The sequence below is a fragment of the Sminthopsis crassicaudata genome, chromosome 6, assembly GCF_048593235.1.
Source record: "Sminthopsis crassicaudata isolate SCR6 chromosome 6, ASM4859323v1, whole genome shotgun sequence".
Classification (NCBI taxonomy): Eukaryota; Metazoa; Chordata; class Mammalia; order Dasyuromorphia; family Dasyuridae; genus Sminthopsis; species Sminthopsis crassicaudata.
This window is the reverse complement of record NC_133622.1, coordinates 224,509,969-224,523,222: the sequence shown is the minus strand read 5'-3', so window position 1 is coordinate 224,523,222 and position 13,254 is coordinate 224,509,969. Positions and strand designations below refer to the sequence as shown.

At 35.8% G+C, this 13,254-nt stretch overlaps 1 protein-coding gene across 4 annotated transcripts in view; it reads left to right on the top strand.

Moving 5' to 3' along the window:
* Positions 1 to 13,254, top strand: part of PAMR1 (peptidase domain containing associated with muscle regeneration 1) — a 104,910-nt gene that overhangs the window by 80,728 nt on the left and 10,928 nt on the right. For 2 of the 4 annotated variants that reach the window (XM_074276842.1, XM_074276843.1), the window contains exons 7-8: positions 5,816 to 5,986; positions 9,198 to 9,410. In XM_074276842.1, coding sequence (XP_074132943.1) covers positions 5,816 to 5,986; positions 9,198 to 9,410 — 384 coding nt within the window. The remainder of the gene's footprint in view (positions 1 to 5,815; positions 5,987 to 9,197; positions 9,411 to 13,254) is intronic. The other 2 variants (XM_074276840.1, XM_074276841.1) reach the window with 1 other exon arrangement.

The window sequence follows — 13,254 nt, the reverse complement described above, 5'->3', positions numbered from 1 at the left end:
GTCAACCTTTCTATCCTATATACCCTATACTCCATCTATTTCCTATTTTTGAAAACGAAGACTTTCTCTATTTTTATGGCACGTCTCCTTCACTGTCTTTAAGACATAACCAGTCATGGTTCAGCAATCAGATCTGCTGATTCTTTCAGTTCCCTGGTGACTTTATAAGGTCATTTATTCTATCTCTCCATTTCTTTGATTATTTTGAGTTCCAACTGCCTATGAAACTTTTTTTTTTGTTTTATCCTTCCCAGACTTTAAGAAAACATAAGCAAAATCGAAGTTGAGTGGCAATGGATCCTTGTGTCACCTGCTCTTTTCCATTTTGTCATCTGCTTCCTCTTGACTAAATGGTTTAATTATATCCCATGACAAAACTGTTTTTTGTTTTTCCCTCTGTTGATTCTTACTAAGATTCTTTCTATTTTGCTTTTTCCATTCATTCAAAAAGCATTTAGTTAGCACTTCCTTGTGTTTAGCATTTAGGATACAAATATAAAAAAAGTAAACAGTCCTTTCATTCAAGAACTTTACATCCTGCTGATATAGAACAACATACAAACAATTTAAAAACTCTTGAACATTAGTAACAAAATAAGTGCAAAGCAAATACTAAGGAAAGAGTATTGGCAAATGATGGCATCCATACTGATGCTTTGTAGGAAGTGGCAGATGTGCAGAGCCTTTAAGGAATATGGGAGTCAACAAGATAGTAGTGAGTAAGGAGTATATTCCAGGCTTGGGGAATAGCTCGTGCAAAGATATGTAGATAAAAGACAGATCATCACATACAGGAAGTGACAAGGAGAAAATGTAGGAAGGACAATAATGGGCAATCAGTCTAGCAAGGTAGACTGGAGCCAAACTCTGAAAGATAACTAGAAGTGTTTGAGTTTTATTCTTTGGGATCTCTTAAGCAGTGGAGGTATGTGTCAAACACTTGCTTTAAGAATATCAAGTTGGATGAATAAGAATATTAAGCAATGTGGAAGATGGATTGAAGAAGAGAAAAGCAACAAGCAGGAATATCAATGAAAAGGCTATGATTATAGCTTAGGTGAGAAAAAATTAGGACTTGAACCAGTGATGTCTATGTGAGTAAAGAGAAGGAAACAAAGACATCATAAGAGCTGAAAAAGGAGAAGGGGTATATAGTGTGAGGGAATAGTATCAAAAGTTAGAAACAGAACCAGGAGAACCAGATCCTGAGAGGAATTTAAAAATGGGAGCAAAAACTGGCATAGTTAAGGGATGTTTCCAGGGTAGGGAGACTGCAGGAGAGAATAGATATTCCAGGGTGAGGGAGTCCTAGATGCTGAAGGAACTCCATTCAAATACCAAGACAGATGTGAGATATATTGACCAGACTTGGTAGCCAATTGGAAATAAGGAATGAGGGAGAAAAAGAAAAAGAAGGGAAGAAGAAAAAAGTTCAAAAGAAACAGGAAAATTAGAAAAAAATTAGAAAGAAGAAAATATTATGTTTTCAGATGAGTTTGAGATTCAGACAGTACATTCATTCAGCTAGAGATTTTGAGGAGGCAATGTGATGAGTCCAGTCCCTAGACTGGGAAGGGAATAAATAGATAGATAGATAAATAGATAACTTGATCTTTAAAGAAAAATTACTAGAGCTAGTACTGAAAGAGAAGAGAATAGAGACAAATCCAGAATCTAGTTGTATACTACATGTGTGTGTGTATGTGTGTGTGTGTGTGTGTGTGTGTGTGTGTGTGTAGGAAATTAATCTATACATCTATTTATCAGTTCTTCCCTAGATGCAAATTTCATATGTCCATCATAGTTAATTTGAGTATTTAAATCAAAATAATTTAGTTATTGAAAGTTGTTCTTAAAATAATATTGATGTTTCTCTGATGGAATATTATAGTTCCATGGGAAATGATCAGCAGGAGACTCTTAGGGAAAAAATCTGGAAAGTCCTCCATGAACAAAGTAATAGCAACGTTCTGGGATGACCAGCTGTAAATTACCTTGTTATTTTCAGTAATACAACCATCCACAACTACTCTAAAGGACTTATGATGAAAAATCCATTCCAAACCCAGAGAAGGAATTAATGGAGTCTGAATACAGATTGAAGCATTCTCTAGTTTTTTCTCCATCTCTTTATTTTTAACTTGATTTTTCTTGAGGATTTTTATTTTCATTAGGGTTGGAGATCTATGTTTTCTTTTACAACTTGACTTATGGAACTGTTTTGCATAATTTAATTGTGAGTGGGGATAAGGAAGAGAACCTAGAACTCAAAAATCTTCAAAACAAATGAAAAGAAAATGTTTTGAATGGAACTAGGGAAATATTAAATAACTATAAAATTAGAATTGAAAAATGATCAAAGCATATGAATATAAAATTCTCCAAAGAAGAAATCAAAATTAGCTATATAATTATACAAAATGCTCTACATCACTATTGATTAGAGAAATGCAAATTAAAACAACTCTGAAATATCACCTCACACCTATAAGAAATGACAGATATTGGAGGGGATGAGGGAAAATAGATACACTAATAAATTGTTGATGGGGTTGTGAAAATCATTTTTGAACTATGCTCAAAAGGTCTTTAAACTGCATATACCTTTAGTCCCAGCAATCTAAGAGTTGAACTAGATCTAAGAGTTCAAAGAAAGAAATAAAAGAATTCAAAGAAAAAGGAAAAAAGATCTATCTGTATAAAATATTTATTGTAGCTCTTTTCATGGTGATAAAGGATTAGAGACTGAGGGGATGCTCATCAATTGAGGAATGATTAAATGAGTTATGGCAAATGATTTTGATGTGGTACTGTTGTGCAATAAGAAATGATGATGGGGTAATTTCAGAAGACAGCAGTACCTATATGAACTAATACAAAGTGAAGAGAGAAATACTGGGAGATAATTATGCACAGTAACAATACTGATATAATGATTATCAACTTTGAAAGATTTAACTACTCTAATTAATACAATAAATTCTAAATAATTTGTGATGAAAGTCCTTTTCACTAATAAACTCAGTGCAAATTGAAAAAAAGAATATTGCTGTTCAGCATTCTTTAGGTTCTTTAGGTTCTGCTCATTTTATTCTTTTTAATTTCTTGCAAATCCGTCCATATTTTTCTAAGACCATTGAGCATATCATTTCTCATAGGACAGTAGTATTCCATCACAATTGTTCAGCCATTTCTCAAGTAATGAACATTCCCACCATTTCTAGTTTTTTCCTCTACAAAGAGAGCTGGTATAAGTATTTTAAAACATATAAGTTGTTTTTCCTTTCCCCCAATCATCTTTTGAAATAGCCCTTTGAAAAGAGTTTTTTTTTAATACATGAAATATAATCAAGATTTCATTGGTGTGTTTGAAGAGAGATGTTTCATTTGATTGTTAATGTCAAAAAAAAATTTTAAGTGATTAAGGAAGTGAATATAAGAAAGTAGAAGCAACAAGAATGATTTGTTTTCTTTTAAGAATTTGTCTGTCAAAGGGAGAAGAGATGTGAATGATACTGCTTTTCTATACAGGCCATGAGTTTGCCTTTCTTTGAATCCCTAGTGCTTAGCACATTATTTGGAACATATTTGGTGCTTAATAATATGCTTATTGGACATCTGTAAGTGACAAGTGTATCTTTTTGCTTTTTTACCATCCCATTGTATTTGCATATATTATACTTCTTCATAATCTTGTTCCATTTAGGAGTCCCATTCTACCAAATCTGTGTGGTTGTTTCTGCCTTTTGTGGTAGGACCATTTTATTCAATATTCATACATAGCATTTATATATAGATACATATGTAATACGTATATGTATATATATAAATAAATATATATATGTATATATATAAATATATATGTATATATAAATATATATATATATATAAATATATATGTATATATAAATATATATATATATTGCTTTTTATTGCTGACTTCCTTCCTGGACTTTATCCCTTCAAGTTACTGAATCTCTCTCTAATTATTTTTTTGGATCCACTGCTTTCCATGATATCTAGTTTTGCAGATATATTTCAGCTGTTTTAGTTCAGTTTAGTACCAAAAAAAAAAAATCTTGCTTTGAATGGACCTCCGTTCCTGACCATCAATTTGCATACTGTTCCCTTAGGTGTTTCTGCTGCCTAAGTTGTCTGGTCAGATAACTGTCTTGGCTTTGTTTATGCCAAGATATTTTCAATCAACAAACATTTACTAATAAACTTTCTGCATGAAGCCTTTCTTGGTTCCCTTCTCCCTTAATTGCCTATAATCTCTTCCCCATTGTTATCTTGGATTTGATTTGTTTTTATACATATGTACATATATACATATATACACATATAATACATGAATATATACACATATAATACATGTTTTCTCCCTAGCTAGTATACAAGCTCCTTGAGGGCAGAAATTGTTTTGCTTTTATTATTTTATTCCTAACATTTAGCATAGTGTCTGCTCTTTAATAGATGCTTCATAAATCTCTGATTAATTGTCTACTATATATCAGACAAGAGGCGATATGACTTATAGATAGAAAATAAACCATGGAGTTAGAAGGACTGAGTTAAAACCCTACCTTTTCCTTGTTGTGTGTCCCTGGTTACCTCTTAGTGCCCCTGGCAAATCTCAGAGACTATGGATTGCAGAGCAGTTGCCAACCTACATTGGTAGAGAGAATTTCCTACCAAGAAATTCCCTGTACCAATAAAACCACAGATCTATTTCCCTGTTTCTATATATTAGTGCTAGGCACTGGGGATACATAGACAAAAAATAAACAGTTTCAGGCTTCTATATTTTAGTTTTCTTCCCTCAGTTGTCACAAATCAATTAATATGGTGTTACTTTAATACTATATAAAAAGCCTTTGACTTATTCACACTTTCCTGTTTCTATCCCCTTGCTTAGAATGATTAGTCAGGCTTTATTTGTCAAAATCCCTAAAGAAACACAGTTGCTTTGTTCTTAATATCTTCTTTAATGATATTATTATCTCATGTCTACAGTTTGACAAAACACTGTCTCATACATCATCTCATTTGAGACTTGCAACAATTACCTGTGAGGTAATCTAGACAGTTATTATTCCCATTTTACAGATTAGCACGCTGAGATTCATCAAGGTTTGGTGATTCATCTACATTCCAAAGTCAGTGAGCAGCGGGTTCCCAGGTTCTCTGACTCCAAGCTCAGCCCACTTGCCATCACACCTGCAGATGGTGAAATGCTTCCTTCTTTCAAAAGGATATTTTGCCTTGCAAATGATACTAGTGGGTGAAATTTTAAAATCCAATCAAAGTCCCCTGTGTGACTGACCTTTGTCCAAATTTTAGACCTGCTGAGGCTAAACTTCGCCTCATGGCTCACGGAGAAGTTGTTTGGGGGCACTGTAGCAGACTGGAATAATTAACCACTCTCCCAGGTGACAAATATAGGTGCCTGAGATTGGCTTAGGTGGAAATTGTATGAGTGAAATGAAACTTTAATATCCAGAGGTGATAAGAGAAGTTCTATAAAAATCACAGTGTTCCATGGAGGATCAGAGATGGATCTGCCTTCTGAAACACAAGTGCAATGAGATTTTTTCCTCTAATTATGGCAGCAGGGAAAGTGAAATATGTTCTGCCCCCTCCCCATGCCACAATTACATGTGCCTGTTATAAAGTTCTGGTTTTCTTCCTAGGGCCATTTTAAATGATTTTCTGTTCTCCTTTTTTGAATGCTTTAACATATGTGGTCTGGAATCCTCTAAAAGTTGTGTTTTATTGTAACAAAGTGGATTTTTTCAAATATCTGAATGCTCAGTGGTGATGTGTAGGACTCCAGGTGTTCCTGCCCATGGGATGGTGGAAGGAAGTGATCTTAGATATGGGGCCCAGGTTTACTTCAGGTGCCTCCCAGGGTACAGCTTAAAAGGCAGTCGGGTCGCCTTTTGTCAGCTTGATGGGAGCTGGACCAGACACGACCCAGCCTGTGGTAAGGGCTCTGTTTGTTTCTTTTTTCTCTCAGGTTGACTAATGTGCTTTAATAATGAAGGTTCTCTCACAAGTCCTTAAAGGTTCTATGTTGGAAAATGTCAATACCCTACTGTGTTAGACAGCCCTTTTTGGACTCCTCTAGATCCTAATCAATTAACTAAACAATTAATCAGCAATTATTTACCATTTATTAATCGCCTATTGCATTCCAGAATTTGTGTTGGAGTCTGGTTATATAAAGAGGAAAATTAAAATCTCTGCCCTCAAGGAGCTTCCATTCTATCTGTCCCAAATACCATGTGACAACTTCTCCCACTTCACCCTAATGACAGTTTAGAGCATGTGTGTGTGTGTGTGTGTGTGTGTGTGTGTGTGTGTGTGTGTGAAAGACATAGAGAGAGAAAGAGAGAAGAGAATGAGAAATGGACACAGAAAGAGAGACAGAGAGATAAAGAGAAAAGAGAGTGAAAGATGGACAGAGAAAGAGAAACAGAGAGAGAGAAGAGAGTGAAAAATGGTCAGAGAGAGACAGAGAGAGAGATACAGAGACAGGATTTATTAAGCATTTATTGTAAGGAAAAATTTGAATATGAAAAACATTCCTAAGTCCTAGGAATAGGTATTTATATAATAAAGATGAAGGTCATAAAGGCATGAAGGGTCAATGGGAAATATTTCATCGAAGTTAATTGGACTACCTTTCTATAACTTAGTAAATAAGCCTTAGAGAATCTCTGACCTTCCTCTCATATAAACACTGTAGCCATAACCAGATCATTTCCCTTCTCTAAAATTTTTCCTCTATGAGAGGAAGGCTTTGGACTAAGATTTTACTATGTCCCAGTCCAAAACTCCATCCACAAAGGCCAGAAAAAATGAGTGAAATGCAAAATAGGCTATAGTGCTCCCAAACAGGTTGATAGGGAGTTGATTCTTAGTTCTTACTTTGAAGTTTACTAAAAATATAATGGTTAGAAGGTGCCATGAGAGGTTTCCTAGTCAGAGTTCAGCTTACAAGAAAACATCAGACTCATGAAATACCTACTTCAGAGGAGAGACATCTAATCACTGATTCTAGGAAAGCAAGGTGAGGGAAGACCTTGAAACTATTGTGTTAGAAAAATTCAGTTCTCTCAGAATATAGCCTGAGAATTAACCCAGTTTTCCTTTGCTTCCCTTAAGTTCCAGATAATCATTTAACATGTAATTATTAAATGCTAGTTGTGTGCTAGATCAGGTGCTAGTCTCTGAGAAATTCAGCTTTAGAGACTTCTTATAGTCAACATCTAAGTTGCCTTGCCAACATTTATTTGCTTATTATATATTATTATTAAATCTGGTGCTTCTCGTCATTTTATGGCTGGTTTTATTGGAATCATTCTGTGTGCCTCCGAAAGGCAGAAGAATGATGATATTCTGAAATAACTTGGGTGTGCAAATCCTGGTTTGTTAGTTCTCATTGGTAGCTCATGGCTCCAGGCATGTAGGTCTAATGAGATCTCCATCACCCCATAACAAGTTTCAAGAAGCACCTTCCTATAATCCAATGGATAAACCCATAGTAAAAACTCATGGATTCATTATTTTCCTCATAATTTAGGCAAACACAACTCATGTAATATAAATGATACTATGTCAAAAAGCTTATGTTTAATTTGTTTCTGTTCTCATTTAAAAATATTTGAGATTATTTTCATCTCCAATAAACAAGTGTTGAGTTATGGTGTAGGGGATGGAATGAAAGGAGATTAAGTAAATGGCTTTACAAGTGCCACATTGCAGAGAATACCTGTTTTAAGGTTAAATGTGAGCTTGTACCCAAGAAGAGATTATTTAAAAGAAGCCAGTGGTTGTACAAAAATCTAATGACCTTATAACTGAAGGTGTGAGTCTAAAATGGATTTGCTCTGAGATCTTGGACCAGTCTCCTTCCATTCTATGAATTAGCTCAGAGGTACCAAAAACACTGCAGGAATAAAATTAAAATGCTTTAGGGAAACACTTAAGAAAATAAAACATAGGTAATATATTACATTTTAAAACTAAGTCAAATGCCCTCCATGGGGATCGTTATATATGAATTGTGTCCCCCCTTTCTACTTCAGGATGACGCCACTGCCTTAGATTATCCATCTTTAAAATAAAATGGTACCCCTGTTAAAGAAGTGTGAAAATGGATGTCTGGAAAGAATCTGGAATTGTTCTCAAGATTTCCTGTTTGCACTTTAAATTCTCATCCAATTTGAGTTAAAGGATAGAAAGATTTTCTTAGTGAGTGTTAGCAACAAGATTTTAGACTAAAATAGAAATCTGCATTATAAAAAGCAAGTATAGGGGTCTGTTGGCAGCTACTTGGCCCAGTGGATAAAGCCTTGGGTATGGAGTCAGGAAAACCTGAGTTCAAATCTGGCTTCAGACACTTATTGATGATGTGATCCTGAGCAAGTCTCTTAATCCTGTTTGCCTTAATCCACTGGACATGAAAATGGAAACTCACTCTAGTATCTTTGCCAAGAAAATTCCATGAACAATATGGTTCACTGGGTCATGAAGTGTTGGACCCCACTGAATACCAACACAACTTGGTTTTGTTAATGTTATTAGTTTCAGGGGAAAAAAGCTATTGGTTGGTTAGGGTTAGTAGCTCATGCAATAGCTAGTCACCATAAGCTTCTGTCAAAAAATGAGACTGATAGAAAACAAGGGTGAAACTTACTAGCCCAATTTCATAACCCAAATATAGTGAAATCCTGGAAATAACAAAACCAACATTCAGAACAAAACAAAGTGTCACTTCCTCCAAACTATTCCTGCTGAATGTAAAATCTCAGAAATGTTCATTTTTTCCCTCAATGTGCCCAACTTAAATTTAAATATGCTTATGTCAAAACTTCCAGCGGAAGCTGAAGATTCTATCCTTGTTAAGGAGATGAGAACATATGCTTTTGAGACTAGAATTTGATGCCAGATTTATTTTTTTAATGACATTCTGGTTTTAAGGATGTACCAAGAAAAAAATTAGTAGATAAATTTCTTTTGGGGAGTTTTCTATCCATAGTGACTTTGAATTCCTGTTGTTGATTAATTCTGAATGACTACATGCTTCTTAAAATCAATATAAAACATTGCATGATTTGTTCCTAAAAATAAACATTCCAGAATTTTAATAATGTTTTCTAACTCTCTCTTTCCTTTATTTCCATCATCAGTGCTGGAAGAAAAAAATTGTTCTGATCCAGGAGGCCCAGTCAATGGGTACAGGAGGACCTCGGATGGCAGTGGGCTCATAAATGGGCGCTATGCCAAAATCGGCACCGTCATGTCCTTCTTTTGCAACCATTCATATGTTCTAAGTGGCAATGAGCAAAGAACTTGCCAACCAGATGGAGAGTGGTCGGGGAAACAGCCAATATGTATAAAAGGTAATTCATGAAGTCTTCCGAAGTTCAAAGAAGAATATTAGGTGGTCCTGGTTATTTTTTTCTCCCATTCTTAGATATACATGTTTTTTTCTTAAATGTTTATTTTTGTCCATTGGCAAAAATTGCTCTTTCTCTTCTAAAGTTCTTGTGAGGTTCTTCTGATATCACTAGGCTAACCTCCTAAGTGTATAATCATCCTTGGAGATGCTTTCTACTTTTCTAAGGACATCCAGAAGATGAGTTTGCAGTTCCATCTTTTCAATCTGTGACTCATTCAACAAACATTCATTAAGTGCATCTTGTGGATTTGACACTGTGCTGAGTCCTGGGGATACAATGAGAAAGGCAATAGATCAAAAAGGGCTAAAGTTTGTAGAATAGCAGCAATCCATGGAAAATCCCTGAGGCTCTGGTAATTAATTCATTTTTTAAAAGTGGAGAGTGGAAATCCTGTGTTCTTCAAATACAGGTGAGGAATATATAAGAAGAATAGAACCCTATCCCTTCCATTGATCTTTTAAACATTTTTAAAAACCAAAGAAAGAGACACAGAAGAGTGCGATAAACAGAATGCTGAATTTGGAACTGGAACAACTGAATTTGAATGCTTCTTTTAATATTCATATGAACAGGAATTAGAACTGTGATCCTATTGATATAGGGAACTCTCTAAGTAAGCAAACTCTACCTGTCCAAGTTGGCGTCCTTTCTTCAACTTATAATTTTAGAGAGTTACCTGGGCACTTAGGAGTCAAGCCCCACATTACACAATGTGTCAGAGACAGGTGAGTTATCTGTAGTCACTCCCTTAAAAAGTTGCTGGGAGGATCAGAGGAGATCATGAATGGAAAAGGTTTTGTTACCTTCAAGTGCTTCACAAATGTCATCTGTTATTAACATGTTGAGTGTTTAAATGACAAAGCGTTATTTATAAACACATTCCAGAGCTCAGTTATATATAAAGTCTTGTAGGAATTGCTAGGAGAGGGAAGTCAGTGAAGGCTGGGATTGGTAGAATTTGGAGAAATAGAGGAGGGGAAGACCATGAGCTAAATGATCAGTAGAATTTAGAGAAAGATGGAAGTCACTGGTAGGCAGAAGGAAGTACAGCATGTTCAGGGGATAATGAGGAATCTATACGGACTAATGTGGAAGCTGCATCGTATCTCTGAGCATCCTGCTTGGTATGTTACAACTTTCCCTCATGTCTCCTGTCCAGTCAGTTGACAATCTTGTCCATTCTTCTGCCGCAGCCTTTCTTTCTCTTCTATCCACTCCCACAGCTCCCAACTACCTTCTACCCTCATCTCTTCTCAACTGTATTTTGCAAAAACCTCCTAATGTTCTACCAGTTTCCAGTTTCTCCCTTCCTGCACATGGTTGCACATCATTCACCTACTCAGGAAGTTCCAGGGCTCTCTCTTCTCTAGGGTAAAACACAAATGCTATTTGGCTTTTAAAGCCCTTCACAATCTAGCTGTTGCCCCTTCTTTCCAAGCTTTTGGAACAATGTTCCCCTTTATATTTATTTATTCAGCATATGCTTTTAGATACCTTTCAGTATCCTTCATTAGGATACAGGCTCTTTGTTATGTCCATTACATTAACATTCCTAGTGTCCAGCAATACTGTGTGGAAGCCATTTAATAATGTTTATTATTTGATTGATCTGTGCAATCAATATTTCATCCAAATTGACCCACTTGCTGTATCGTATCTCTGTGCTTTCCCACAAATTGTCCTCTTAGTTCTTCTTTCTTTTCTTCAACCCAAAGAATCTCTAAGTTCTTTTAAATCTGAGTTCAAGTATCTCCTCCTATAGGAAATCTGTCCTCCATTGCCTCTTTCTCCTCCATTGCTTAGGGATTACTCCCCAATATTACATTGTATATAATTTGATATTTATTATTAGTTTATTATTTATATATTATATATAATTTATTAATAATAATAGTATTTAATTTTCTATGTTCACATTGGCTACCCCCAATAGGATAAAAACTCCTTGAGAGTAAACAATGTTTGGTTTTTGCCTTTGTTCCTTCAGTCCCTCCAGTATGTATCAGCATTGAAAAACACTAAGGAAATTGAGTTAAATTAAACATGTGGACCTCATCTTATTGGCACGAGATGGCCAATTTTTAAAAGACTTGTGAGGAGAAATTGCGACATGATTAAAATAATTCTTTAGGAAGATATACTAGTTGGGTTACCTGAATGGCCTTGACCAAAAATTCTACTTTTGCTTCTGTCTCCCAGCTCAGTCTACCCAATTCCTAATCTTTTCCCAAATACTTTTTCTTCCATGATTTCTTTCCTTGATTCCCCCACAATTTTTCCTTCCTTATAATTCCCAATAGACTTTCCATTTTTCTTGCTCATTTTTACAGCTTACCTTGATGAGGCCTCTTGCAGTCAAGAGAAGTATAGCAGTTTGGGAGGCCCGAACACCTGACAAATCCCACCTCCAATACACACCAATTATGCAATCATCAGCATCAATTAGCTTCTCTGAGGTTCAGTTTCCTCATCTATAAAATGGGGATAATAATAGTACTTACCTCATGGTGATAGCATTGGGAGGAGTTAAGGATACAATAAGAGAGTATATGTCAAGTGATTTGCAAATGTTCAAATGCTATGCAAATGCCAGCCTTTATCACCTTAGCGTTATTTAGAAAGGCAGTCTGGTGTAGTTCATAGAAATCTTGCTTTAGATCAAGTAAAACTTGGATTCACATCCTACCATTGATATATACAAACTATGTCACTTAACCCCTTCTCTGTGTCCCCAGGCAACTCAGATTTGAAGTTGTAAGACAGTGAACTATTTGTCTTGATAAAGGGATTTTCCTCACAGGGAATTCTATAATCACAGGTTGGATCAAAATGAGACTGTAAGAACCATGATGATAGAGACCATGACATTCATACATACATACATACATACATACATATGTGTGTATTTTTTCTTGGAATCCTTCTTAATATGGAGTTCAGGATACTAAATATTTAGTAAATATTTATTGGATGAATAAATGACTTAGTTAAATATGGCTTATTTTAGTGGCAATGTGCCCGAGTAGCTAAAATGCTAGGCTTGGAGACAGAAAAATCTGAGTTCAAATCTCCTCTCAGCAATTAATGGCTGTGTGACCTTCATCTCTGCTTGCCTCAGTTTTCTCATTTTAAAATGGAGGGGCTGTGTGAATGACGTGGAGGTAATTCTAGGTCTAGTCACTACTCCCAAGAGTTGTGGTGAAACAAATGAAATAAGGAATAAAAAACCTTTTGGGAACTTTACAGTGCTAAGTGTCAACTATACTGAGGGAGGAAAAAGAAAAGCTTTCTCTTGGCCTATATCACCCAGATAATTGCTTCAGCTGTCCCCTTTCCTTTGTCTGTGTTTGTAAACAGCCTGAACTATGGGAATGGGAAACAGGCAGAATGTTGTTTGTTTATTTATTTTGAGGGTGAAGGCAGGGAACCACTTCTGATTTCAGCCAAGAACAAACAACCTGGGTCCCCACCAGAACAGAGAAGCCGGGCCTTAGTGCTTTTAAACACGGAGAGGATGCCCTTTAAGATTTCTATTAGCTCCCCTCCTACTAATTAAAACGGACCAAGGTCCTTTAAATGGCTAATTAGCAGAATTTGGGCGGCTTGGTCTAGAAAGTAGGATAAAAGGGATTTCTTTTCACACACTAAGAAAGAAAATGTTAAGGAAAATCAAACTGGGTTTCAAGTTGACCCTAAGCTATCCCAGAGGCCTCCATTTCAGTGAAAGGAACCGGCATGCTCACCCCAAAGGCTTCCTTTGAGTTGGGACTGCCTTCTGGGCTTA